The following is a 27,782-nucleotide window of genomic DNA, read 5'->3' as shown; positions in this document are numbered from 1 at the left end:
CCGCCATCCTAATGACACCTTAATTGTCTTGTGTATAGTTGTTCTTCAAATGAACACAGTCTTGCAGAATGAAAATAAGTGAAAGGGCATCAGGTCACTCAGATAAATATTTATTTTTAGAGTTTCAGTAACAGTGACATAATGTTATAAAAGGTGAATACAAACAGTGAGGGGCTAGAGAGGAATCTTAATGCCAGGTGACAATGGAACAGGGCATACGGAACATATCACTGATTCTGACTAAAGCATACTGGAAAGAGAGACACCTAGCCTTTTCTTGCTGAACTTATCAGTGCAGCTGGCCTCGCATGACAAGAGTAGCAGGCCATGCTATTAGATCAAACAAAAGTCGTACTGTTCAAACAGGTATGCAGTTGTGAATTATCTCTGAAGTACAAAATAGGTTTTTATTTTCTGCTGTGTTAGAATTAGATTAGTACTTCTAAGTAGCAGAATGGGATAGATTTTCTACAAATAGATAACAGAAATTATGTTGAAAGTTTCCTTTTATTCACACTTTTAGTAAACATGGCTCCTGCCATTTTTTCCATCTTTATTGTAGTTACAATCCATAATGTGTGAGCCAGAATGGAGTTTTGATTTTTTTAAGTAAGCGTTTAAAATATATTCCTCTTTTTCTAGTGTTCATGAATCTATTTTTCATTAATGAAAGAGGGCTTGGGGTTCTCCTAACTATCCGTGTAATGTCTCATGGAATAGATTGTTACCTGAAACACATCTAGATATTGCTCAGTGGGTTGTTGGGGGGTTGCAGTACAACTGGTTTTCTGTCTCAAGTTGACACAATGACTCCTTGGCGACATGTTGACTAGAAAACTGAACTCTGCATTCTAGAACAATCTAGAAAATGTATAACTAGCACCAAATTACAAATTACCCACTCTTGTTCACACCTAGGTTTACAGAAAGTTCAGTTGAGGCTTCAGAGATAGAGAACTAGACCGAGCATACAGCCATACCACCCTGATCTCATCCAATCTCGGAAGCTAAGCAGGTTCCGGCCTGGTTAGTACTTGGATGGGAGAACAAGAGAGGGACAGGGAGAGAGAGAAGGAGCAAGAGAAAGAGTGTGTTGAAGTGTTTCTTTTGTGAAAATCTTAAATACCTGTGATTTCGAAGATAATACCTCACAACCTTGTACTTTTCATGTTCTCTTCCTGAGCTTATTTAAATATATTTCTATGTGTTAATCCCATATGGGTATATTAGAAAGAAATAAGGGATAATGCACATTTATTCTAAGGATTTGCAATCGAAAACAAAGTTAGAAAGTTGTCAGGCAATGAATGTGACTAGTTAAACAGCTAGAACAGCTCACATTTGAAGTCAGGAGCCTCCCTCTAAATTCAGGAAAACTTTGTTTTTACAAGAGGAGGTGGCAAGGGAAGGGGGTGCATGCTACTGTGTCCTTTAGGAAAGTTGTGGTGCTGCTGGAAAGACACTTACACTACTGACCTGCTATTATACGGCCAGCAAACTGTAGAGAGAAGCCAAAAGCCCTGTGGTACTTCATAACTGCAAAAAACCTCTAGAAGAAAGCCTATATTTATGGCCAGTGCCCCTATTAAAGGAGGCAAGGTGTTAAGCAAATGGCCCTAATATTTGCCTTTTCCGATGATGAAAGTGAGTGCTATGGTGGTAAACTGTTAATTTGCCAAGAGCGCTGAAAATCCTTGACACATTCAAGGAAGTTAAAAATCCCCTTTTATTTAAACTCCCTTTTTTTCGCGTGCTTTTATTGCAATAAATCGTTTTTAGCAACAGTTCGAGAACAACAGTACTAAACACTATTTGTCTTTTAATCCTTTTTAAAAAAATGTATACCAAAATGCTGATATACCAGGACTCCATAAAACTATTTCTTATAAAGCATTCACTGAAGTAGAAGCAAATGATGACCCAAAAAATGGAGCCTCACTGCTTAGCATAACTGATATTCTCATTTTCACTTTGCTCTTTGGGCAAATGAAACATTCCCATACCAGTTTCCACTTTGTCCCATCCGTAAGGCATCATAGACATGGCATTAATTTTCCACATGGCACCCGTGTGTAAAGCACCACAACCACGCCAGTTGCTTCATTGTCCTATGTGGGGAGGAACATTACGATGTTAGTTTCCACATCACAATTTACATAGAGAAGCACTGCAGGCCACCTTACACATTACGCCATATGCTTATAACTGGAATGTTGAGTGTTCCATCGAAGACAGTTGAGTGGCAGAATACTGTTGTAAATAGCCTTTGCTCCAACTGGGCATTTTGTGTAGCCCTTCTTCTGTGTTACCTAATATGATCTATTTAGAATGTCCATCTGATTCCATGTCTAACCTCAGCATGCTAAGTTCCTGACTCTGGCAGTTGGAAGTCTGGTCAGCAGGCGAGGTGGATGTGTGGTCTTCTAGTAATAAACTCAACCAAAAGAATATACTCTTGTTCCTGTGACTTCCTTTCTACAACAATTTTTGGCGACAATGGTTTAACTACTATTAAGTGACCTGCTGAAAGCAAGCTTTTTAAGAAATTAAGGAACATCAGAGAAGAAGACCGACGGCACCTCTACGATTTCTTTAAAGAATCCACGCAAGGCAGATTTTCAAAACAAACAACACAACATGATTGTGAGTAAAGTAACATTTTAAAGGAATTTTTTTAAAGACCTCTTACGTCACTGCTCCAACGGCGTCTTCTCGCTCTTTGCAGCTGAAACCCGGTGACGCATTAGGTGCTTCCACTGTTGCCAAGTATGTACGTCTCTCCCCTGCTGTAAATGGATGATGACAAGCATGTCTCTCCAAGCAGCGAAGTGATGACGTGTTTGTGCTTGTGGATTTAGCCCTGAGCCACCATTGGTTGCGAGTAACGTCATCACGCAGATCGTCGTGACATGGATACATGGCGGGCATTTTCTCTTAAAAAAATAAAAGTGTGAATTTTCAATGCGTCGGAGATCCAAAACGTTCTCGGAGATTCAAAACTAGTTTGGCACTTTGATTACCCAACGTCTTGGTTCCAGAAAGGTATTGATCTACAGCGAACAATTTTTGACAAGTAAGATTACCAATGAACATTGTTTACGGGCTATTGTTTCAGTGCTCAGTGAGTCCTATTTTCTGTATGTTCTGACATACTCACTGTGTTCAACAGTGCCTAGTGACAGCTCAGTCAACACAGTTATTCGAAACTATTTGTTCATTGTGTACTCTCGACTGACCAGCATCTTTTTTACGATTTGCAAGCTGTTTTGAATAGGCTACCTGCTTTGATCTAACCTCTACGAGTGCACATTTCTAATATTATTCAAAGCAATATTTTAGTGTTTTTATTATGGCCCAACAAGTAAATGTTACTTTACCTCCACCATTTTTATGTGAACCAGGGACACCCCAATAACGTGGGAGGACTGGATTGTCATGTTTGACAATTATATTGTAGCTTTGGATGGACACAATTTTTCATCACAAAGGAAAAAAGCGTTACTATTAACAGCATTAGGAAAAGAGGGTCAGCGTGTTTTCAAATATCTGCCGCAAGTTCTTCAAGCAAGTGGACAATCAGATTTGGATGTATTTCAAGAAGCAGTCTTAAGATTAGAAATAAGGTTTGCCAAAGTAGAAAATCTTGTCATGAACAGATACAAATTTTAAATGAACAAACAGCGTGTTGGTGAATCCATTGATGATTTCGTGGAAAGATTGTGTGAACTCTCAGTTAAGTGCAATTTTGGGCAAATGACTGAAGAATTAATTAGAGACCAGTTAATTGTTCAATGTAATAACAAAAAAATTCAGGAGAGGTTATGGGCGGCAAAAAATCCACCTTTAAAACAAGCTATAGATTTGGCCAAAGTAGTGGAGGAATCTGAAAAATGCATGAAAGAACTAGAAAAATGTAGTGTTTCACACCAAGTAACAGAGGTGTCGGTAAAAGAGTGCATTGATGATGAATATAGTGAGGTAGCAGTAGTGAAACCTAAGAATGGGAGTTTTCAAAGGAAAACTTATATGAGTAAGATGAATAATAAGGTTTGTACTAAGTGTGGTAGCAACACTCACACTGCTGATACGAATTTTTGTTTTGCTAACAACAAAGAATGCCTAAAATGTGGTAAGATAGGGCATTTTTCAAGAATGTGCAAATCAAAAGGTAAAGCTAGAGTCGCTGGTATTGAAGAAAATGACATAGTGATAAGAAGGGAGAAAAATAAGATTTTGCTCGTGGATGAAAATGAAAAGTACATAGAAAAAAGGGAAATTAGACCTAAAGCAGATTTTAAAATTGATGGTCAACAGGTCTCACTAATGGTTGGTTGACATTAGTTCAAGGTGGACCATAATTCCACAATCTCTATTCAGGAAATTATGGGGCACTAAAACATTATTAGAAAGTGACATATGTCCATCCGAATATCAAGGTGAAAAAATAGACATTGTGGGATATTTTGAAAGTGAAATATGCTTTATGCACAGATCCACGAAATGTAAAGTTTATCTATCGTTTGATGGTCCAGCTATTTTAGGGTGGATTCATCAGTATGATTTACACATTATGGTGAATCCTAGAGCCTCTGTACAAGTGATGGCAGTGGATGAATTTACCATTAATGAAATCTTGTGTAATGAAAATAATGTTTTCAGAGAAGAATTGGGTGTACTACAGGGCTATGAACATAACATAATTTTAAACCAGAACGTCACACCTGTACAACACAAATTACGAGGAGTACCACTTTCAGTTAGGTATGATGTGAAAGATGTCATTAATGAAATGTTGCAGGGAGGCATAATTGAGCCAGTTGAGGCCACAAGCTGGATTTCTCCAGTAGTTATCACCCAGAAACCGGGTAAAAAAATAAGATTCTGTGTGGATTTGAGATCCTTGAATAGATGTGTGATAGCGGATGTGTATCCTCTACCCAATATTGGTGAGCTTGTGTCAACTCTTAAAGGTGCAAGATTTTTCTCAAAGCTTGACTTAAAGAACGCTTATCACCAGGTACGCTTACATAGTGAGTCAAAGCAGCTTACAGCCTTTATCACCTCTAAGGGCACATTTCAAATTACAAGATTACCTTTTGGCCTCATTTCTGCAGTCAGCGTCTTCCAACGCATGATAAGTAAGTTATTTAAAGGTATGGATAAGGCTGTTTATTTTCAAGATGACATTTTAATATTTGGTGATACTGTTTCTGAGCATAATGAGACTTTAAAAGAAGTGTTACAGAGATTAGATGAAGCAGGGTTGACCTTGCGGAAAGAAAAGTGTTCATTTTTGGTTGAAGAAGTAGAATATCTTGGTTATGTGATATCTGCTGATGTTATAAGGCCAAAGACAAACTTATTGGAAGCAATACAATTAGCTCTGTGTCCTCAGGACAAGGACCAACTTAGATCCTTTTTGGGTTTAATTGAATTTTATGCAAAGTTTGTAGAGCACTTCTCTGAAAAAGCAGCATCTCTTAGAGCACTTCTTAAGAAAGGGATAAAATGTGGTTGGACTGAGGAACATACCATTTCCTTTAACAACATCAATAAGGAGAAAAATATTAACACCATTTGACATCAAGTTGCAATCCATTTTAATGATTGATGCTAGCAACATAGGCCTGGGTGCTGTTCTCTTGCAAAAGCATGGAAGTTGTGAGAAAACTTTTGCATTTGCTTCTCGGCCCCTGACTACTTCTGAAAATCATTATTCAGTTATTGAAAAGGAGGTTTTAGCTGCAGCGTGGGGTGCAAGCTGTTTTAGGACGTATCTTTGGGGACAGAAATTCAAGATTAGATCTGATCATAAACCTTTGGTTAATATTTTAGCTCCGCGTGGGGCTGGAAAAGGTTCTCCGAGATTAGCTAGACTAGCCTCAAAGTTACAGGAATATCAGTATGAGTTATGTTATGTACCAGGTTGGCAAAATGTACAGGCATATTGTCTGTCTCGTCTGCCGATAAAAGAGGTCAATTCTTTGAACAGATGTGGTGGTGATTTGGAAGAAAGTGCAGTGATTTTCATTCAGGATGTTGTAGCCTTGAGTGATGGCACATTTTCAAAAGATGAATGGTGTTTAGCTATGGGAAGTGATGTTGTTCTTAAAAAAGTTATGGATCTAATTATAAAAGGCACAAGGCGTGAAAGTTGTGTGAAACTGTCAGTTCGGCCATATATAAAAGTTTTGGATGACTTATCAGTGGTAAACAATACTATATTAATGAAAGATAACAAATACATTCCGCCATTCTCACTCAGATCTAAACTACTTAAGATAGCACATGAGGGTCATTTAGGTCAAACCCTTACTCAGCGCAGGTTGAAGTAACATTTTTGGTGGCCTTCTATTGATGTGCAGGCAGCCAATTGGGTTGAAAATTGTGTAAATTGCAAGAATAGTGAGAAAAGGCTCAAGTTAGTTCCATGTCCTAATTTTGGTGATAACTGCATTTCTCGTGCAAATCAACCTTGGCACACTATATGTTTAGACTTTATTGGTCCCATGGATTAGCTACCTATGGATCATCTGCATGCTATTGTTGTCATTGATGCATATTCTAAGTGGCTCATTGTGAAATTTGTCAAAGATACAACTACTGATTGTATGATCAAGTTTCTCAAAGATATTTTTCAGGAAGAAGGTTTTCCGTCAATCCTTATAACTGACAATGGTACACAGTTAACCTCTGTGAAAATGCAAGAGTTTTTAGCAAGTTGTGGCATATCTCATCATCGCACGACTTTGTACAATCCTCAGGGAAATGCAATTGTGAAAGGGCCAATAGATTGGTAAAGGGAATAATTCAGATGACATGTTCCTCTGGTGGGTTTTCACATGAAACTGTTCAAAGAATGGTGTGGGCTTATCGCACAACTGCTCATAAACAAGACACCAAGTCTCCTTTTGAGCTCATGAGGGGCAGAAGTCCTGGAACTAAGTTGACTCCTTCTTGGCTCAAAAATTACAGTGACAATACTTCCTTTAATTCTAATCAGATTAAGATTTCTGAAAAGATTTCTGTGGGTGATTTAGTGAAGGTCAAGCCTGGGAGGGTGACAAAAGGATTTTCAAAATTCAGAGGCCCATTTACAGTTAAAAATGAGTTTCCACATTACATTGTGTTAGAAAATGACGAAAAATTGAATCTTTGCAGAGTTGCTCTGTACCAGAAGAACAAAGAACTGGTGAAGATGTCTGGCCTGTCAGAACATATTAGTGGGTATATGTCATCTGATCAAGGAGTCCCAAGGTCTTCAACGTCTTTCAGTTCCAGGAGGGAAGTGGGTGGTGGTGATGCTTTTCAACTCATGTCTTCTCTTGACACTTCTGATCAGGATAATAGGCCATCTTCTAGTAACAATGTTTTCCATGATGGTTCCAATCATATTGCCTCAAGGAGTTCAGATTTCGACGACCTCCTACTTATTTAAATGATTACATTTGCTAATGTTTTCCAATGTTTATTTTATTTCTTTTATCAGTTGAAGGGAAGGAGATGTGTTGTAAATAGCCTTTGCTCCAACTGGGCATTTTGTGTAGCCCTTCTTCTGTGTTACCTTATATGATCTATTTAGAATGTCCATCTATTCCATGTCTAACCTCAGCATGCTAAGTTCCAGACTCTGGCAGTTGGAAGTCCGGTCAGCAGGCGAGGTGGATGTGCGGTCTTCTAGTAATAAACTCAACCAAAAGAATATACTCTTGTTCCTGTGACTTCCTTTCTACAACAAATAACTTCTGCTCCAACATTCTAATGCTTGTCTTTCTGTTTGATGAGGCCTGGGTGTGAAATTCTGCTCCGCTCGTGAAGTTTGAAGAGTTTTTCCCACGCCGCACTCCACTTAGCACGAGGATTCCATGAAAAACTCCAATCCAGGTAGTGGAGCGGAGTTTTTTCATTGTTCGCACCTCCCAATATTAAGTTGGCATGCAGGGAAAAGTGTACTCCAGGCAAAATGTTTCAATGCGGGATAATCGAGGATGCCCGCTACCGCTCACATTGAGAAAACTACATTCATGTTGAGAAAGCTGCTGCTCGAATAGAACATATAGTCAAGCAGCAGAAAGAAGCAGCGCCCTCTTGAGCTGCGCATGGTGCCATTCGCACTGCTTTTCCAGCACGGGACAAACATACCACACCAAAAATCAGCATGAACAGTGCAGTTGAACACACTCCTCCGCTTGCAGCTGACTTTTTGGGTCATTTTGTTGAGTCAAACACTGTGCCCAAGCCTATGTTTGACTCCGGCTATACCAGTTGTTAGAGCTCCTAAGCCTTGTATAGGCCCTGCCTGCATTTCAGGCCTTTATCTCAAGTTCTAGGGCTATGACTTTTCGTAAGCAGGTTATAATTTCGACATTTCGCCTTGCACATTTTGCTTGATTGCACAATCAGTAAAAAGTGTGTCTACCTGGCTTTACACATTGTTTTGAATGCATGCCCTGTGATCCAAGCCTCATTATTAACAAGGTAAACTCCCTAAAAGTCATGTAGAACGTTACACCACATAGGCCTCTGAAAATGTGCCCTTCCAATTAGTATTGCGGCAGCTGGGTTGACTTCTTGTAATTCTGCTATCTGTAATGGAACCTAGAGGTATCTGTCCATGAAATCTGCGTTGTACTTTGTGATCAATGTACCAATGCTCTTTTCTGGGTAGTGCTCTATATAAAAATGCTAATTTGTGGACACAATATTTAAAGCCCTTTTTCACTGCCTTGTGATTTGGCTTCTTTAAGCCAGGAAATATAGCACACTGTATCTCATCTCGCTTCAACCAGGTGAGATTATGCAGTCTACAGCTGCATATGGAAAAGGTTGAACTGATTATTCTACAGCTCCCTCGATTCAATTTCTTATTCAACAATCTTGATTTCAGCTCACATTTTCTTATCTGCTCAGAGTGTCTGTGAAATGTGTGATTTGTTCCCTTCTGTGCAGTGTGGAGAGCATTCTACCCACTGTTCACATCACTCTCGTACCACATTATTATATATATATACCTTCAGTCACCATCTAACTGTTCTCACCACTAATCTGGGATAACCAGTGTATGATGTCACAATTGACTTAAAACCCAAGCTAGCATCATCAAATGAACTTTCTATATGCCCATTTATTGTTAGAGACGCAGTTCTAGGTAAAGAGTACTCATTTTTTGTTATATACCAAGGTTAGTTGTTGGTATAGTAACACAGTTGCCTTATGGTACTTTGTACCTATGCTTCATAAGTGACGACACAGTTTAGCAGCATGGACAGATTAAGACAAAGATGTAGAGACATTGTAGAATAAAAGCGTGTTTAACGGTAAAGAAACTGCCTTTGTCTACTTACACATTGAAGAGGTTCAGTCCAATGCGGTAGAGGCGTTTCCTCATGGTGTCTGTGGAAAGCGTGGGTGATTTGCAGCTGGCTGGATTCTCACAGTGGTACCTGGGGAGACTCAAGATCATGGCTTGAAGGGCCTCTTTGGAGGACACCTCAGATGCTGACTTGGCCGAGGTGGAGGTGCTGCTGCTGCTCATTTGTTCCGAGTTGTCCGCTGTCTCTGACTCCAAGCCTTTGCTGTGTCCCATTTCATTGTTGGAGTCGAACATTTGCTGCACCATCATTTGTCCCTGTTCCACCAGCCCTCCCGCCAAACCATTGGTGTTGACATTAACCTCTGTAAATGTGTGGCTGTTCTGGATGATTCTGGTATCTACCAGTCCTTCTAGAGCATTGGTGGATTCTATGCCATTGTCTCCAGTGCCTTTGCTCTCTGTGGGCTTGGAACTTTGGCCTGGACCAGCCTGGGCACTGCTTAGGCAGTTAGACATTGACACAGAGGTAGAAGATGAGACAGAAATGTTCTTGTTATCAATCTGAACAGTGACATCCCTGAAGGCCATCATGAGGGTGCTGCTACTTTTAGGTAGTGCGTCTTGCAAGCCCTCATCTTTCACTTGGTCTTGCAGCTCGGCTTTGTCCATTTCCTGGTTCTGCTGCATTGCACTAAACGTCTCTCGTATCTGGTACGAGCTGCCATCTTGAAGTGAACACATGGTCTTCAGGCTCCATGTGCTGAGGGCATCATCAATGGACTTCGCCAGGGACTGAACTTGTTCTGTGAAAGAGTCCTCCAGTTCTGTCAGGGCTCCACTGATTGTGGCTGGCAAAGATGGTGACCTCACCAGTGGAATCCCAACAAAGTTGTACCCTTCAACCAGGGCTTTCTCAGCAGAGAAACTTTCAGAGTTCTGGACTCTAACCTTTCGTAGGGATATTCGCCTGGGCATGCGGCTCTCAAGAAGTGAGTTACGTATCTTTTCAAAGTTTTTACTGAGCTGGTACTGGCGAAAGGCCGTCTGGATTGTACATGCAGCCCTGCGCGAGACAAGGTGTCCCCCATATTTCTGCTCTAGCATTTCGACCTGCAATACAAAACAAGTGCTAATTAACAATAACATTAATGAGGTCAATTGTATGCATACTTAAATCACACATGTATCCATATACTAATATTATAAAGAGGGAGCCCAAACCTTTGAGGCGGGTAAGCTCCAAAACTACTGCGCCAATCAGAACACCCAATATAGCATTGGAAAGGTGAGTATAAGCAGATGGACTTAGGCTATACACCAGCCCAAAATATACATTACAAGCGAAAAAGACCGTTTTGGGACAAAGTAGTCCGTTGTGGGCGTGGGCGTTCTGCTGTAAAGCAATGCTTGCGAAAAGCGTTCTGTGTGAGAATAGCGTTCTGACACGTCTTGAAGTGGGCATGTCGTTTAGCATTGTTGTGGGCGTGTGCCTTCAGAGACGCCGGAAGCATTGCGGAGAGGGGGAATAGCGTCCTTGGAGTTGTGGCGTTTGGCAGTGATGCTATGTGGGGCGTCTAAGTGCACCAAGCAAGTCTTTGGGGAGTGCATGAACCTACTAAGGACTGATCAGGGGTGTCGGCAGGAGAGGACACACACGTTCGCATTCTGCGGAAAGGACAACAAACCGCAGAGCACACGCTCACCTTCGGCGCAACAGAAAGAGGGGTTCTGAGCAGCCGCACAGGCACGTCGCATGAAACAATAAATGTACTATGCCATGAACTTAAAAAAAAAACTTTGCCTTGCCTATTCTAACCATTTAAGACATTCTTTTTCGTACTCGGACAACGTCGGGACGGGCTGCTAGTATGATACTAAAGACCCGGCTTTCGCAATGAGCATTCTAGGCTTCCATTGACAGAAACCCTTGTCTAGGTATTCCGAAGGATCACCTTGCAGCTACAGTATTCTTAATGCTAGAGAAAGTCGAGTTCAATATTTTTAGTTTTCTGTAGAGCACTATACCCCTAGGGGACCCATGTACTCGTATCTGGGGCACAAGGCCAAACTTCACTTTGATCAACTACTAGGCCACTATCAAGTCAAATTTCAGAAGTCCTGCGATTCTACCAAGCTATACATCTGTTTAGAGAGGTCTGTAAAAAGGTAGGCTAACATTGCATAGTGCCTAGTCCATGTATATTTTTGGGCGAACTACAAATGCCTTTTTTTGGATAGTTTAACAACAGAAGTCCTACTCATAGGAGATGAGGATTCACAGTGAGCGCTTGTCAATTGGCCCTTCAGCCTTTTGCCTTCTGACTACAGCATCCCAGCAGCCTTAAGATAATTATTGGCATGGCCCTCAACTTCTTTTTTTAGATTTAAATAATTTTTATGAAAGATAAACCCATATGATTGTTAAACTAAGAATGTGAAAAACCTTTGTCATAAACAACATATCCAACAAGAAACACTGCCAAAATGATATTGTTAATTGTTTTTCTTATCCTTTCGCCAGTAATGCCTCCTTTCCTTCCCACCCACACCCCATTCCCTCAAAGGAGAACCACAGTCCATTATGATCGAAGCCCATCAACCCCATATTATCCAGAAGACCAGGACACAAGAGTTTTCCAGCCTAATTGAAGCGATATTGAGAATCCCAGCAATGCTCTCAGTCCTCTCGCCACCCTCTCATTTTTAAGTAATGAAAGGATGCTTTATATGCAAGCCTCTTGGGGGGCATGTCTGGAAAAGAAGAACATGGAACCCTCCTATTCTGAATTTCCAACCTCAAAATCTTCCCCCTCTACTGTAGCAAATTCATGAAGATCAGTACAATATGTATAATATACAAAATATATATAATATATAATAAATATAAATATATAATTAATATACAAAATATATATAATATATAATAAATATAAATATATAATATACAAAAGTATAATATACAATACAAAATGCTGTAAGATCTTTGAAAACTTTTGGAGACCCAGTGGTGATCAGTGATCTCTGTACCTTGCCGTCATGGCGGTTCCTGAAAAGGTACAAAAAGCATGGTGGACGACTGCAAGTGGCTTTTGATGGTCATTCACCAAACTCTTACAAACAATATGTTTCACAAAAACAAACTCCTTGGAGTTTTTCACAGGATTTGAAGGCTGTTGTCAGGTCTCACAAACCTAAGCAGGATTCACATGCTTGCTGTTCCAAGGATTGTCTCCAGATTGTAAATGTGTCTTGCCCCTGCCTTATCTTACCCCTGCCTTACTCTCTTCACTCTGCCTCCATGCCACTCAGCTTCCCTTCAACTGCCTTCATTGTATTCTCAATAGCAGTGAGTCTCTCTGTAGAATTTGCGTGGAACATAACTAAGTTCAGTAGTTACCCACTGTCCCACTGACTTTTATTGTGGGGCACTCAATGCGGACAAAAAGAGTCCTCTTTCTATTTTTTCTCTCTGACATGGCATTTCTTAGCAAGATGAGCTGAAATGAAAATAGGTTCACAAGCTGCCAAATCATGGTCTGGTTTGTTGCACGTTTACACTGCAGACCCGACTTGTGTGAGCCATGAGCTTCGACCTGTCAATATAATATGGGTTTTATCATCTAACTAGCAGCCCGTCCCGACGTCCGAGTATGAATTGCTGCCGGCCAGTAGTATATTGTTTCGTAAGATTTCGTTTTGATAGCATTTCTTATCTGTGACAGGCCTGTGAAACGTTCCGATTCACAGTGCACTGCTGATGCACTTAAGAGTGCGCGTTCAGTAGTGTGTGAACTTGAGTTTCCCTGCTTTATTTGCAATATTATATAGCCCGAACTCGACAACATGGCATGAGCACAATTTACATTACAGAAGAACACATTCATTTGTGGTAGGCACGGGGAGACAAAGCGATTTGCCTGGAATCACAGGTTGTTGAGCTGATGCCGAGATTCGAACCTAGCTCCCCAGCTCTAAAGTTCTCAATTCTAGATCTTGTGGCGGGAGGTGGGTCTAAAAGTGTATGTCGGTGCTGGCCATCAATGAGAGAGACCTGTGCATTTTTCAAATCGGTGGTGAAAAAATATGAGTATGTTGCTGGAGATGTGGGCCGCCGTGCCACCAATGTACTTACCGGGGGAGGGTAAACACCCATTATTCGGCAACTTTCTTTCCGCATACCATCACTCCGCATACTTTCATTACGAAAGTACCATGACTCTGCAATGCCATTATAAGGCATGGCATTACATTTTATATGCTTTACCACGCATACATTTACAACGAAATTCGTTGTAAATGCATGAATGGTAAAAGCATGTTTTTTTTATGTTTGGGTAAGGTAAGTATGGGTATAGGGGTATATGTTTTGGGGTACCTAGGTATATGTTTTAGGGTGTTTGGGAATTTTAAGGGTTCAGATGGTTTTGGGTTATGGGGTACAGGGGTAGTTTTAGGGTTTAGGGATAGGTATGCGTTTTGGGGTACAGGGGTATTTTTATGGTTCAGGGCTAGGTTTGGGATTTGGGGTATAGGGGTATTTTAGAGTTCAGGGGTAAGCATGGGTTTTGGGGTACAGGGTTATTTTTATGGTTCAGTGCTAGGTTTGGGTTTGGGGTACAGGGGTATTTTTAGGGTTCAGGGGTAGGTTTGGGTTTTGAGGTACAGGGGTATTTTAAGGGTTCAGGGCTACGTTTGGGTTTTGGGGTACAGGGGTATTTTAGGGTTCAGGGGTAGGTTTGGGTTTTGGGGTACAGGGGTACTTTTAGGGTTCAGGGCTAGGTTTGGGTTTTGGGGTACAGGGGTATTTTTAGGGTTCAGGGCTAGGTTTGGGTTTTGGGGTACAGGGGTATTTTAGGGTTCAGGGGTAGGTTTGGGTTTTGGGGTACAGGGTTATTTTTGGGTTCAGGGGTAGGTTTGGGTTTTGGGGTACAGGGTTATTTTTATGGTTCAGTGCTAGGTTTGGGTTTTGGGGTACAGGGGTATTTTTAGGGCTCAGGGGTAAGTTTGGGTTTTGGGGTACAGGGGTATTTTAAGGGTTCAGGGCTAGGTTTGGGTTTTGGGGTACAGGGGTATTTTAGGGTTCAGGGGTAGGTTTGGGTTTTGGGGTACAGGGGTATTTTTAGGGTTCAGGGCTAGGTTTGGGTTTTGGGGTACAGGGGTATTTTTAGGGTTCAGGGCTAGGTTTGGGTTTTGGGGTACAGGGGTATTTTTAGGGTTCAGGGGTATTTTGAGGTTTTGGGGTACAGGAGTATTTATGGGGTTCAGGGCTAGGTTTTGGTTTTGGGGTACAGGGGTATTTTTAGGGTTTAGGGATAGGTTTGGGTTTTGGGGTACAGGGTATATTTATAGGGTTAAGATGGGTTAGTCTTTAAGGGTGTTGGGGTATTTTAAGGAGTAAGGGTGGGTTATGAATATGGGGTGAAGGGGTATTTAAAGGGAGCAGGGTAGACACCTGGAGCTGGAATGTACAGAACCTGGGAAGAAAAAACAATGAAATATTGGGCACAACGATCGCTTTTTTTCTGTAATCCCCCGCCCCGAACACGTCCACGCCCGCAGCACACAATATGAGACATGGCATGAAGGGCGGAACGTACCACACAGCCCCAGTGTTTGTCACGCCCCCAGCACATGCCCACAGCACAATGCAGACACGCCCACAAGGGACTACTTTGCTGGCACGGTTCTTTTACCTTTTAAATGTATTTGGTAGGCGTCTGCATAGCCTATGTCCTTCTGCTGCAACTGCCCTTTCCAACGCTGTATTGGGTGTTGTGATTGGTGCTGTGGTTCCTGAGATTACCCGCCTCAAATGTTTGGGCTCTCTCTTTATTATATTAGTACAGATTTCGTTATGCTATGAATGATTGCAGATTTGTGATGTTTCATCAGGTGTGGATAGTTTATATCTCGTTACTGGTGCTTTGCTTAGCCATAGCATCATTCAACCTTTTTTAGAACAGGAGTCTCATTGCTTGCTAGTGTGCCCTACATGTTTATAGTTGTCATGCCATATTCTCACAAGCATCTTGGGAAGCAATCACTGACTGCTCATGCATTTTTGATTAGTGGAGAATAGTGCAATAAACCCATAATTTAGTTTCCAGCTAGAGAGGATAAAACGTGGGGATCTTTCGTCAGAATGTCAGAAAATTATAAAAGAATTTGTTAGACTGCTTTTATACAATGTTAGCTAGTTTCTTGCATTCGTTTTTTATTACTCACCTGTGCTAATGCTCTCATAACCTTTATAATAACCGCTTGCTATTTAGTAGTGTACACTAAAATGATGTAGGTAGCATACTGTTATTTTCCTTCACTCATTTGAATCAAAGTGAGGGCCACACCTAAACACATCATTCTAGGACCTCTGTGCAATAACCCACAGGTAAGTCACTGAGACTCCTGCCAGTTCTCCCCCCTCTGCAGACGCACAGGTTGTCCCCACACAACTTGTGGCCAAGAGAGATCTACCTGGAGGTCCCAAACCCAAAGCTCAAATCAGTGGCCTTGAGGAAAGCCTGAGACCCTCAAGGGTCGCAACCCTGAGATTAGTAAACATATAGTAAAATAGAGAAGTCCGCTCAGTATATATACAATGTTCATTCTTTGGCTAGGAAAAGTGTCCCCTCTTCTTGTCATGTGTAATCTGTTAGCACTTAGCTGGATTAAACATAAGGATAAATGTGCACCAGCTGCTTAATGCCCAGATCACCAGACCATGCACACCCCTCGTGAGAGGCGACATATATTTGTGGTAGACGCATATCCACCACATAGCATGAAGACATTTATCATGGCTAACCAAATACCATGTTCACCTCAAAACATGGAACTGTACTGAGTATAATAAAGTCAACCCACCTTTGCAGTGAGTTCCCTCCAGCACCTAGATGAACCCTTAACTTCCCAGTAACACATGCAGTGATTTCAGGGCAAAAGCCACATGTCAATGATCCTGCTAAACTAGGTCCACTCATGTACCGGGGCAATTCTGGGCTACATTACCCCCTTCATCCGGAACAGAACCAACAAACTCAGCAAGTCAGATGAGCACTGCTAGGGTATTTAATAGCTGTTTATAGGTAGCCCAGACAGAACATCCTACAGACAATGGGCAGAGGACCCCATGCGCCCACTCCTCAGAGCCCGCCTTTACTCATCAACAATGTGATACCTTGGGAAGGATTTGCTTATCTCTACACTGCTATGCACAAAACGCTATCTATTGCTGTCTTACCAGCTGTCTTAAAACAAATCCAGTGAGGGAGCAAGGACTCGCAGAAAAGAGACTTGCTTGGATGTAATCCTCTCAAGTAACCTTTAACCCTGTATTAACCTCGCATTGTGAAAATTGATATGCACAACATTACATTTACAAGAAAAGAGAAGCTTGCCTATTTGTCTTACTCACCAGTAACTCAAGTGTGATTCTAAAATGGCCGCTAACTGAAAATCTTTAGTACGCATGCGTCAACTGCATCTACGTAGTAAGACGTACTTTTGCTTGGAGGGAATTTCTAGCACTTGCTCAGTTGCTAACAAGATGGTTGTTATGAAACTCACATGCTTGGCAGCTACTTTGCTGAAAACTAAAACAAGTTATTTAACGAATGCTAATGTTGGGAAAGCATTAATAAGTAAATGGAGTTTGAATAGAGATAGGTGGTATACATGAAACCATTTAATTTTGATTTTAACATTTCTCTTTTTGACTCTTTTCAATAGTGCTTATTAGGGGCCTTTTTATTTGAACAATAGTCTGTTCCCTCCTGTTTCCTGCACATGTATAGTACAATTGAGCTGGAACAAGCGCTGTCATATTGAACTCCGTCCAAAGTTCAGAAGGGATACTTTTCCTGGGAACCGGATCGACAGTCCACTGGCATGGATGGGAACCTGTGAACTTTTATAATTTGTGACAATTATGATGTGAATGCGGGTGGGAATAAAGACTTATGAATAAAGTTTGAATAAAGAATTAAGGGGATGGGTTTATTAACAAAAGGCTAACTGAAAGAGTACTACATAAGCATGGTGTGATGATCACCTCCCCTTGCCTGTCCAATCAGAGTTAGGAGTTTCATGATATTGAAACATTTTTGGGAGGTACGTGAATATTGTAGGGTATAATTGAGGTAGTCCTTAGTTACTTAGAGAGACGTTGATGCTGGATGCTTCGGAGACTGAGATGCTGTCGGAGTGAGGAGAGAGATGCTGAAGAAGAATCGAATTGAAGAACCATATCTTAAGCTAATTAATTTAGAAAAAGATCATAGAGGTATCTCGAGAAGGAAGAGAGTGTCAGAGAGGGGTGCTACGCAAGCGTCGTGATAGAGGGGTCATCTGTCCTGTCCTGATTCCTGTCCTGAAGCCTTTGGTCGTCAGATCTTTCCTTGGGGACCCTTCTCAGCCCCTTGGCCCGGGGGTTGGTTTTCACACCATACTTGGTAAATATAAATATATGTCCGTTTATGTGCCTATGTCCTTCCTCTCTATCTTCTCCTTTCATGCATCAGCATTGCATGTTAAAATTAAATGTATTTATTTTTTGATTTATTGATTCATCCTCCAAGAGTAGACGGAGACCCATGTGGCTATTGAATCAGATGCTGTTGTTCCTGTCCAGTTGCAGGCAGTGGTCCTCTCGGGGGGATCGGGAGGCCCACGGACCAAGATCAACCCTACACATTGCACGGCGTGGGAATGGCGAATGCTTGGGTCACGGGCTCAGCTATCCTATTTATATGCGCCACTGCTGCCACTAGCTTCACACCCTGATATCTCTGCAGCACGGGAGGCGCCTGCCTTACGAGAACTGGCCCCAGCGGGTATCTCTCAGCTGGGTGACTTATACAAAGGTGGGCAAGTTAAAACACTACATGAGGCGCAGAATCGTACAGATAGTAGTTTTATGTTGAACTTTACATACGTCCGGGTTCGTGAAGCTGTCCGCGCTGCATATCCAGAATACCCTGCTGAGCCCACTACTCTAGGGGTGTTGCAGGCAATGCTGATGGGAGAGGGTCGCAAGGGTCTAATCACAAAACTCTACAATGTCTCTTTACGTGAACGGGAACAGGAGGAGCATCCCTCCTCCTTACGTTGGCAAACAGCGTTGGGCAATCCCTATTGCACCAGAGGTCTGGGCGGCGTGCTGCCAACTCACGGGTCACCTCACAGTCAACTGTAATCTTAGAATTATTCATTTCAAATTCCTGGATCAGGTATATTACTCCCCCTTACAGTTACACAACTATGGTCTGAGAGAGACTGCTTTCTGTTTGAGATGTGGAGCAGCAGATGCAGATTTTCTCCAAGTTGCCTGGATGTGTAAGGGTGTGTTTGCGTTTTGGACTGCAGTGGCGACCATTCTCACTGATATGGTGTTGGAGTCTGTGCGCTGTACTCCAGAGATATGCTTGCTGGGCTACGTTAAACGTCTTAAGCCATGTAACAGGCGCATTGCTTCAGTTTCTACCCTCTTCGCAAAAAGGGCGGTTGCGCAGTGCTGGGGAGCCAAGACAACACCCACTGTAAAAAAATGGCTCAGTGACTTGATTTACTGTAGAGATCAGCTACAGATATATGAGGAGGAGCTATCTGAGTCATTCCGCCCCAAAGATTTCTGGGCCCCCTACACAGCATATTTGGTGTCCCACCCTGTCCTATTGTGAATGTTATGTGCTACAACCCCCCTCTTTCTCCATCTACAGTTCGATGGCCCTGTGAAGGTGCTTGCTCGCCGCCATGAAATTTGTAGCTCCCAAACAGATACCCTGGAATTGGTGTGTTCACATTTCCTCGCCCATAGTGGTGGACTATATGTAAGAACTTTTTTCATAAATTCCCTTGCTATCGCCTTACATAAGAGGATTTATTGCTGTGTTCGAACTGTGCTGAAATTATGATATTGGTCTGCCTGGGAGGGAGGGGGGGTAGAGGGGTTTTGTGGGGTTTGTACGACCTTCTCGCTCTTTATCACTTTGTACTGTTGAATGTTTTCCTCACTTTGAAATCGATAAATAAATCAATTTAAAAAAAGTTGGCTGCCACCACTCCTAATATGCAGGTGCATCGGTACGACAACAATTCAGTGCCGGGAGGCAGCCTGAGGGCATGTGAGCGACAATTCCATGGACTTGGATCCCTGGCAATATGAGGGTTGTGCTCACCTAAGACTCAATTCAGGAATGCATTGTGGGTTTTTTGTACATTTATTCAGACTGGCAGAAAATAGTATGGAGAAATCTGTAAGCTCGGTTAAAAAATATTAGGAGGTGTACTATTTCTCATTCTGTGCAAATTTTTATTTTTTATTTTATTTGAACAGTTTTATAGAGCGCGAACAAGATCGTAGCGGATATCAGAGCGCTATACAAACAGTAAAAAGTTACATTTACAAACAATAGGATTAAATTCACACAGAGGTACAGAGAAAATAATAAAGGGAAAAAAACAAAAACAAAAAAACAATATAGTTATATTTGGCATTGTTAACTGTCTTGTGGTTGAGAATATAGCTGCCTTTCGCCACATTGATTCAGCAGACCATACTCATGTGTGTTTAGCCATGAGGATGGCTTTAACTTCCTTTTTAAAAGCAGTAGTGGAAGGGTTAAGTCTGGTTTCAAGGGATAAGGCATTCCAAATTCTAGGTGCCATCCCAGAGAAGGATCTGTTATAGGTTTTTTCTTATGGAATTTTTGTGGTTTCAGTAGTAATTTTTCTGCATTTCTCAAGGATCTGGTACCACCGGAGATCGTCAGTTTCTATGCCAAGTAACTGGGGGTCTTTTGATGTAAGGCTCTGTGCGTCATGCACGCAATTTTCAGTTGAATTCTCGTATCTAGGGGTAGCCAGTTCAGAGATTGAAGATCCGGGGAGATGTGGGAGCTACGTTTAGATTCGGTTATGAGTCTTGCTGCAGTGTTGACCGAAGCTCTAAGGGGTGCAGTTGATGCTTTGGGCAGGCCACAAAGGGTGTCGCAACCGTATTCCAAAAACAGTAGGAATCCAACAAATTTTATTCAGCTCCTAGATTGGTATATTAAAATGGGGGTGACACTGATATTTAACCTTTAGTCAGGGCTAAATCAGTGTGTGGTCAACATGTTTCAAGCTCCCCAGGCTTTTCGTCAGGACCATACAGGGACCAGCCCTGTATTTTCCACTCCTATGAGTTCCTAATTAGGGTGTATACAGTTATCAAAATACATTCAACGCTGTTATCTTTAAAACATGCGTATTATACATACGATTGTACTGTTTCGTTGTTTATTTAGTGGTGCCTAATAGCACTTCATGGTCTCTGGTGGGGGCAGGATCACCTCAAGGAAACATTGTTCCTTCTCGGTGAAACCGCACCGTGTTACCTACTCGTTCCTCTCCGGACCGCATTCCAGTCTGGGTATAACCAGAGCTTGTACTGCATGCTTATAGTCATTGTGTGGTAGGAAGGGTTTTAGTTTCCTCAATGTGTTTATCTGAAGTTTGGCTCCCTTTGTAGCATTGCTGATATGTTTTTGCATGTTGAGGTTACTGTCAAAAGTTATTCCAAATGACTTCGCTGAATCCACAATGGTCGGTTGCACGTTCAACGCCGTAATATGTTTGATCCAATCTTGCAATTTCGGGATTTGAGCCGGTGGGGCTATTAGAAGGAATTCAGTCTTTAGGGCGGTCAATTTAAGATGATTTTCAGCTATCCAGGTTTGAGTGTTCCTAAGAGCTGTGTTGAGTAATTTAATATCATCTAAGGACTGTATCTTGAGGTATAGCTGTGTATCATCTGCATACATGTGGTATTGTACGTTAGAGGTTTGTAGAATTTCATTTAGAGGTTCCAGGAAGAGATTAAACCGTGTTGGAGATAGTGCTGATCGTTGTGGTACTCCCAGGGTCACTGGGACGGGCTTGGACAGGGTGTTCTTGATTTTGAATTGTAGTGTCCGATTTTGGAGAAATGAGGTGAACCAGCATAGGACTGCCCCAGATAAACCCATTCTATGTTTCAGGAGGTCTAACAGGTTCTCGTGTTTAACTGTATCAAAGGCTGAAGATAGGGCAAGTAGGACGAGTAAACAGGATCCATTATGGTCAAGTATTTGCAGCGCGTCATCAATGATGTGTGTCATGGCTGATTCTGTGCCGTGGCCAGCACGGAAACCTGATTGGTGTTGGTTGAGTAGGTCAAAATGATCAATATGTTTCGTTGGCGTTAGATGTACACATTTTTCCAGCAACTTGGCTAGAGTGGGGATGTTGGAGATTGGGCAATAATTGTTTAGGTCCGTGGGGTCTGCCGTGGGCTTCTTTAGAATGGGTGAAACTTGGCCTACTTTGAGGGTGTCTGGAATGCATCCTTGTTGGAGGGAACTGTTTTTTATCTTAGACCAGAGAGGTAGAAGCAGTGGAGTAAGGTCTTTGACTGCGTTTGCAGGAAGTGGGTCAGTGGAGTGGTTGGCTGGGTTCAATGCACTGAGAATTTTGCCTAGGGCGAGTTCGGAATAGGAGGAAAATGATGTAACTATGTCTAATTTTCCTGTACCAAGTGCGGGCCCAAATAAACAAATCACCCAACTTGTATCTCCTGCAGGTTGACAGCAGTCCCCATATGTACCTGTATAGGTAACTGTTTGGGTGGAAATCTCTGGACTTTGGTGCTACAATAGTCAGGGCCCAATTGTTTTGTGGCACATTCCCTGCAAAAGGCTTCACCCAAGAGCCATTGTGGGGGTAAATGTAGAGGGAGATGGAGGATTGTGCCCTCTCGATTTGTTAACGTTAGTCCAACATGATTATCAAACGTTCCTTGAACTAAAAAGGCAGTCGACACGTGTTTCGCCGTAGTGGCCTATTGGCCGTGGGCTTTTTCAAGGCAGAAATTATTTATGTAGGCAGGTAAAGTTTGTGATTCTCTGGATGTAAGGTATTCAGTCTCTGCGGTCCCGGTACTAAACTGCCTTGAAAAAGCCCACGGCCAATAGGCCACTAGGGCGAAACACGTTTCAGATGCCTTTATAGTGTATGGAATAACAAATAAAGACCAAGCACGTAAAACCATCAAGGAACGTTTGATAATCATTTTGTACTAACTTTAACAAATCGAGAGGGCGCAATCCTCCATCTCCCTCTCCATATGTACCTGTACCTGTGACATAGCCCACAGGTATGCCAGAGTGACCATTGTGTGTTTTTGCCCCATTGTAGGCCTTTAGATCTATGTGCAGAGCTAAAGAAAAATCTACCTATGGGGCCATACACCATCTGCCTTGCTTCAAGCCCCAGGATTCTTGTTTTACGACCCAGGGACGAACAGCAGTTTAGGTTGGACTGTTCCCATGTGGAGCAGGGTCAAGACTGATATGGCTGGGTCCAAACTGGGATGGAATGGTGAGCAAATGAAAAATGGATTTAACCTGGATCTTTGACTGGGGGTGATTTTTTGGCAATGTTCAGCATTTCGTACCTCTACTTTTTGTGTTGCTAAAAGTTACCCTTAGTGGGAAGGGACCGGTGCTCGAAACGCCACTGGATTCAGCCTAGCCTGGCTGATAAAGAATAATACCCAGAAACTGGTTATGAGATGCTTGTTTTCCAGTACAGGGAGGACCTGGCCTGGCATTTTGGGCTGGACTGATCCCATGGGGAGCAAGGTCAAGACTGATTTTCATATGGCTGGGTCCAAAATGGGGTCGCGAAGTGAGCAAAAGAACAAAGGTTTTAACCCAGATCTGTGACTTGGGTGAATGCTTGAAAATATGCAGCCTTCTGTCCATCTTCTTTTTGTATTACTTCAAGACACTTTAAGGGACATGTGGAGTGCCTCAAAATAACAATAATTAAATAGACAAATAGTGGGGCCCTGCCCCACGCTCTTTAATAGATGTATGCTTCTGGTGGCTGTGGTCTTCACAGAATGCAACTGCATTTTCAGATTTGTGTCATTGCCAATGACATCTCACCAATGCTGCAAATTGAGAGAGAGGAGCTGTGACTGTACATCTTGCATGAACTCTTCACTGATCTCAAAGAGCAAGTTAGCACTGAATACAGCAAAGACTGAGCTGACTGGGCAATTGCCATAGCTAGATATGATGGTTAAAGGTCACTTTATCTCTATAGTAGTAAAGAAATATAAAGTTTAATTCATCAAGGACTTCTTAGTGATCAAGCATATGTCTTAGGCATTGAAAGCAACTGACTACCAACTCTTGATGGCAACAACCATTCAGCACTCTTGGAGGCTTCCTAAGAATGGGTGTTGGTGAGAAATGTGCTGCTGGTGTGATTACTGTAGCTAAGCTAACTCTGGGCTCTCTTCTTGCACAACAACGAGGTCCCAACAGGCGCAAAGGTGTGGCACATGAATCATTTTTAAGTCAAGAAAAGTCTCCATGTCTCACCAACAATGGAAAACTCCATTGGATGCCAGTATATAGTAGAATATTTTTTACATTTATACAAATGGCTAACTAGGCCATCTGGAGTCATGGGCAATACTCAGGAGATTTGTGGCTGCAGAGTTTTTCCCATATATGTACCGCATTTGCCACATAAACCATCAACTGCTGCATAATCTTAAATTTTAACAAAATATTGTTTTTAGCTCATAGGCATCAAAAGTTACAACAAACGTGGCAACACATGTTGCTGATAATGGAAGGCTGTTGCAAAGTCATCCTCTGCCCTGAGCACCCCCCAACTTTGTGCTGACTGGTACTGGTAGTAACTGACTCTGACTGACCCTGGGCTCTGCCTAACCAGGCCCAGGGCCAGTGCTATTCAGAAAGAGACACTTAGAATACAGTGAAAACACCTACATGCACAAGGGTACACTACAGGATGGGGTACCCCTGTGATTGGCATGACCTATCCTATAAGCCCCTAGTATATAATAGGGCAGGGGATTGAAACTACATCTAAGTCCCTAGAATATAACATGGCAGTTTAGAGGCCAGCAGCCCTTTCTTCACTTGCATGTGTGCACTGCTAAGTCTGAGGTCCGTTTAAAAGTAACCCTGTGTTGCAGGACTTCTTTTATAAAGTAAATTGTGCCCAAACTCGACTTTGGTGTTTGGGGCACTTAACAATGGATGACCTACAGTGTTTGGGCATATTAGGTACCCCAGGGTCTCCCCTAGGACACCTCGCCAGCAGGTTAAGTGAAATTGCACATTTCACTCCGCACATTGTGATAAAATGCTTCACAAACTCGACTTTGGTACTAGGAGCACTGTGGAGGGAGGATCTGCAGTATTTCTACATATTCAGAATGCCTAAAGTCTCCCCTAGGTGTTCTAGGGGTGGGGGTCCTGTAGATATAGGCAGAGTACCCATAACATATGTTTTTATAAACCCTGGTGCTGGAAAAATGGCCCAAGCCATTTTTCCCAATGCAAATCCCCTGCCACATAGGGTAACATGGCAAGAAGTTATTAACTAATAGATCCTGATAAAAGAATGATAAAAATAGCATTAAAGACTTCCCAGAATGGTATAGATAAATCCAACAATATGATATTGTTGATTTTCTCCTAAAATGTACAGCCAGGCTCCTTTTGAAGAGGTGATAAAGAGCCCCTAGGGTTAACCAGCTCTGCTGGGAGGGCAGTGTTCTGTTACACAAGAATGCCTGAGCACAGGTACGACTCGTAAACAATGGACTTCAATGGAAAGGGAAGACACTAGTGTCATTAACAACTCCATTCTTTTGAACCCATCCAGATGCTAGGCTTGAGGAAGGAATGAGCAGATACCTGGGCGCGAGACTATAGAGAGTAGCCATCCTAGGGCTGTGTTTAGCCAGCTCTTCTCTCCCTGCTGGAAAATCAGCCATGATGAATTTGGAAGAATTGGTGCACTCTGGGACAAAATAGTGCGACACTCTGCTGGATATGGTCATATCTTGGGACGTTACCCTTCCCCCATTGAACAGAAGTGCCCTCCTGCTTGCCCCAGAGAACTTGGTTGAAGTATCTGAGAAAGGCAGAGCCTTTCTGATCTACTGCTTGAAACCTAAGAGAGCAAGAAGGGCCATGCTGAGAAGTTTGATGTGCAGTCACTAAGGCCTGTACTCTGAAGATTGCCCCTTCTGCACCATCTGGAACTAGAGTCCTGTGGACTACCTTGCTGTAAAAGGACTAAAGTATGAACTCTATGCAAGCTACAGGTTAACAGAGCTCAACTGGAACATCACCACCAAGAATCCTCATAGTGGAGCATTACCAGTGTATTTGTAAGGGTTTTGTATAAGTGGATTGTGGGAACTGAAGACCTCAATTTTCAAGAACCATCTTGGGGCTTTCAGACCCTTGGGGAAAGTTTGAGACACTTTGGGACCCTTCGGGGAACTTCAGGAAGTAGTTCTAGAAGTTTGGAGAACTTTGGAGCAACTTTGGAAAAAAGCTCCGTAAGAGGACTGACTCAACCTTGCTAGCCAAGCCGCCTGCCTTCAACTGCGAGTCGGCCTGCCGTCCAGGTCCGTCCTGCTGAAAAACTCCATAGGTCTGACTTCCAGAGTTTGACTAGGAGTAGGCAAAATCCGAGGCCTGGAACCCTCCCCGAATCTGGACTGGTGAAGAGAATCGAGGGACCCCGCAAGAAAAAGCTCAGTAAAAGTTTCGAAGTCCGACCAAAGAAAAGGTGACCGGGAGCAACCGCGAGAGTCAAGCCTTCAACCACGAGTCAGCCTGGGTCCTTGGTTCATCCCGCTGGAACGTTATGGAGGTTGGACTTCCATGAGTTCGACCAAGAGCTCGTCGCAAGGCCATCCGGCGAACTCTCACCAAATCCAGACTGGCTGAGAGCTTCGAGAGACCCCAGGAAGAAAAGCTCTAGAAAAGTTTCTAAGCCAGAAGGTAAAAACCTTAGAGCAAGACTTACTGCGAGGGGTAGCCGTGCATGGTTCCATCACGGTCAGCCTGAAACTTTGACTTTGACCCGGACTATTCGGCCAGATTTCCCGATAAGGCGCAATAGGTTTCTATGTGCTATATAATACTAAATATTTACAAATTCATATTTCCGGTTCCCTACTTTGGATTTTTGTTGTTTTGGCGCAATTTTAAAGATAAAAATATTTCCTATTTTTATAACTTGGTGTTGGATTTTTATTGTGCATTGTGTCTTAATTATTTACAGAACTGGTGTTTTTAAATGCTTTCATTCCTGTCTTTGAAGACAAGCCTGCCTGCTCGCAGTCAAGCTACCAAAGGTTGAGCGAATACTTTTCTAAGACCTATTCTGAGCCCTATACTGTGTTAGTGGCCTTATTGCCAGCGGCAGACATACATTTGCCCCTACTAATAATCCACTTTCTAACAAAGGCCCTTCACAAAGACTGAATGGTCATCTTGACATAGCCCACTTAAATGTCAGACTGGTTCTGAAGCTGTGAATCTTTTGCCCAGATAGTGTTAGAATGTGTAAAAATTACAAACTAATGAAGTAATACTTTCATTTGCACATAATTTAGTAAACCCTGCCGCAAAAGTTATTCCTACCCTGCAGCATAATTCCAGTGGCCTAAGAAATACTGCCAGACATTCTCACTTGCTTGTTGCTGCCAAATCAGAGCCCATAATTCTATACATGTTTCCAATGTTCATGCCTAAATACCAAAAGGCTAGTGGAAGGGCTGTGGGCTGTTGACTGTGGGCTGTCGGCTTTGGGCTGTGAGATGTGAGCTATGGACTGTGGGCTGTGAGCTCTGGGATGTGAACTCTGGGCTGTGGGCTGTGAGCTGTGGGTTGTGGACTGTGAGCTGTGGGCTTTGGGCTGTGGGCTGTGGGCTGTCGGCTTTGGGCTGTGAGATGTGAGCTATGGACTGTGGTCTGTGAGCTCTGGGATGTGAACTATGGGCTGTGGGCTGCGAGCTGTGGGTCGTGGACTGTGAGCTGTGGGCTTTGGGCTGTGGGCTGTGATCCGTGAGCTGTGGGCCCCGGAGGAATAGGTGAACAAGGTACAAGACTGAAAATCCTACAGTCACAGGAATGCAAAAGCTCACGAGGATGCAATTAGAACTTGAGTATTAAAATCTGAGAATGTAATAGATAACCTTGCGGTGACCCTGTTGCCTCGTCATGCATTGATAGCATCACATTCTGTAGAGCAGACTCACCAATCTGTGTACATGCAAGACTCAAATAACATTATCATACTTAAGTAGGCCAGGCATTGCCACTAACGACAATATTCAAGGTGCTGTACCACGGTAGAGACACTGCATTGTAACAGTTATTAAGCATTAATACTCCTTAACATAACATGACAAAACATAACATTTAACATAAAAGCATAACATACAGTATCTTAGCATACATAACACAGAGAAACGTGACAAGACAAAGGATAGAATGGCAAAGATTAGCATAGTATGACAGATGTCAAGTAGCATACCATGATGTGACATAGAATGGCGTGACATGACACAGAATGGCGTGACATGACACAAAATGACGTGACA

At 42.5% G+C, this 27,782-nt stretch overlaps 1 protein-coding gene across 4 annotated transcripts in view; it reads right to left on the bottom strand.

Moving 5' to 3' along the window:
• IQSEC3 (IQ motif and Sec7 domain ArfGEF 3) overlaps positions 1–27,782 on the bottom strand; it is a 976,838-nt gene that overhangs the window by 369,767 nt on the left and 579,289 nt on the right. For all 4 annotated transcript variants that reach the window (XM_086952823.1, XM_086952826.1, XM_086952824.1 and 1 more), the window contains one exon: positions 9,345–10,423. In XM_086952823.1, the coding sequence (XP_086808949.1) occupies positions 9,345–10,423 (1,079 nt within the window). The remainder of the gene's footprint in view (positions 1–9,344; positions 10,424–27,782) is intronic.

The sequence above is a fragment of the Lissotriton vulgaris genome, chromosome 1_2 (assembly GCF_964263255.1).
Source record: "Lissotriton vulgaris chromosome 1_2, aLisVul1.2, whole genome shotgun sequence".
Classification (NCBI taxonomy): Eukaryota; Metazoa; Chordata; class Amphibia; order Caudata; family Salamandridae; genus Lissotriton; species Lissotriton vulgaris.
Note: the sequence above shows the minus strand (reverse complement) of the source record. Positions and strands in the feature narration are given on the sequence as shown.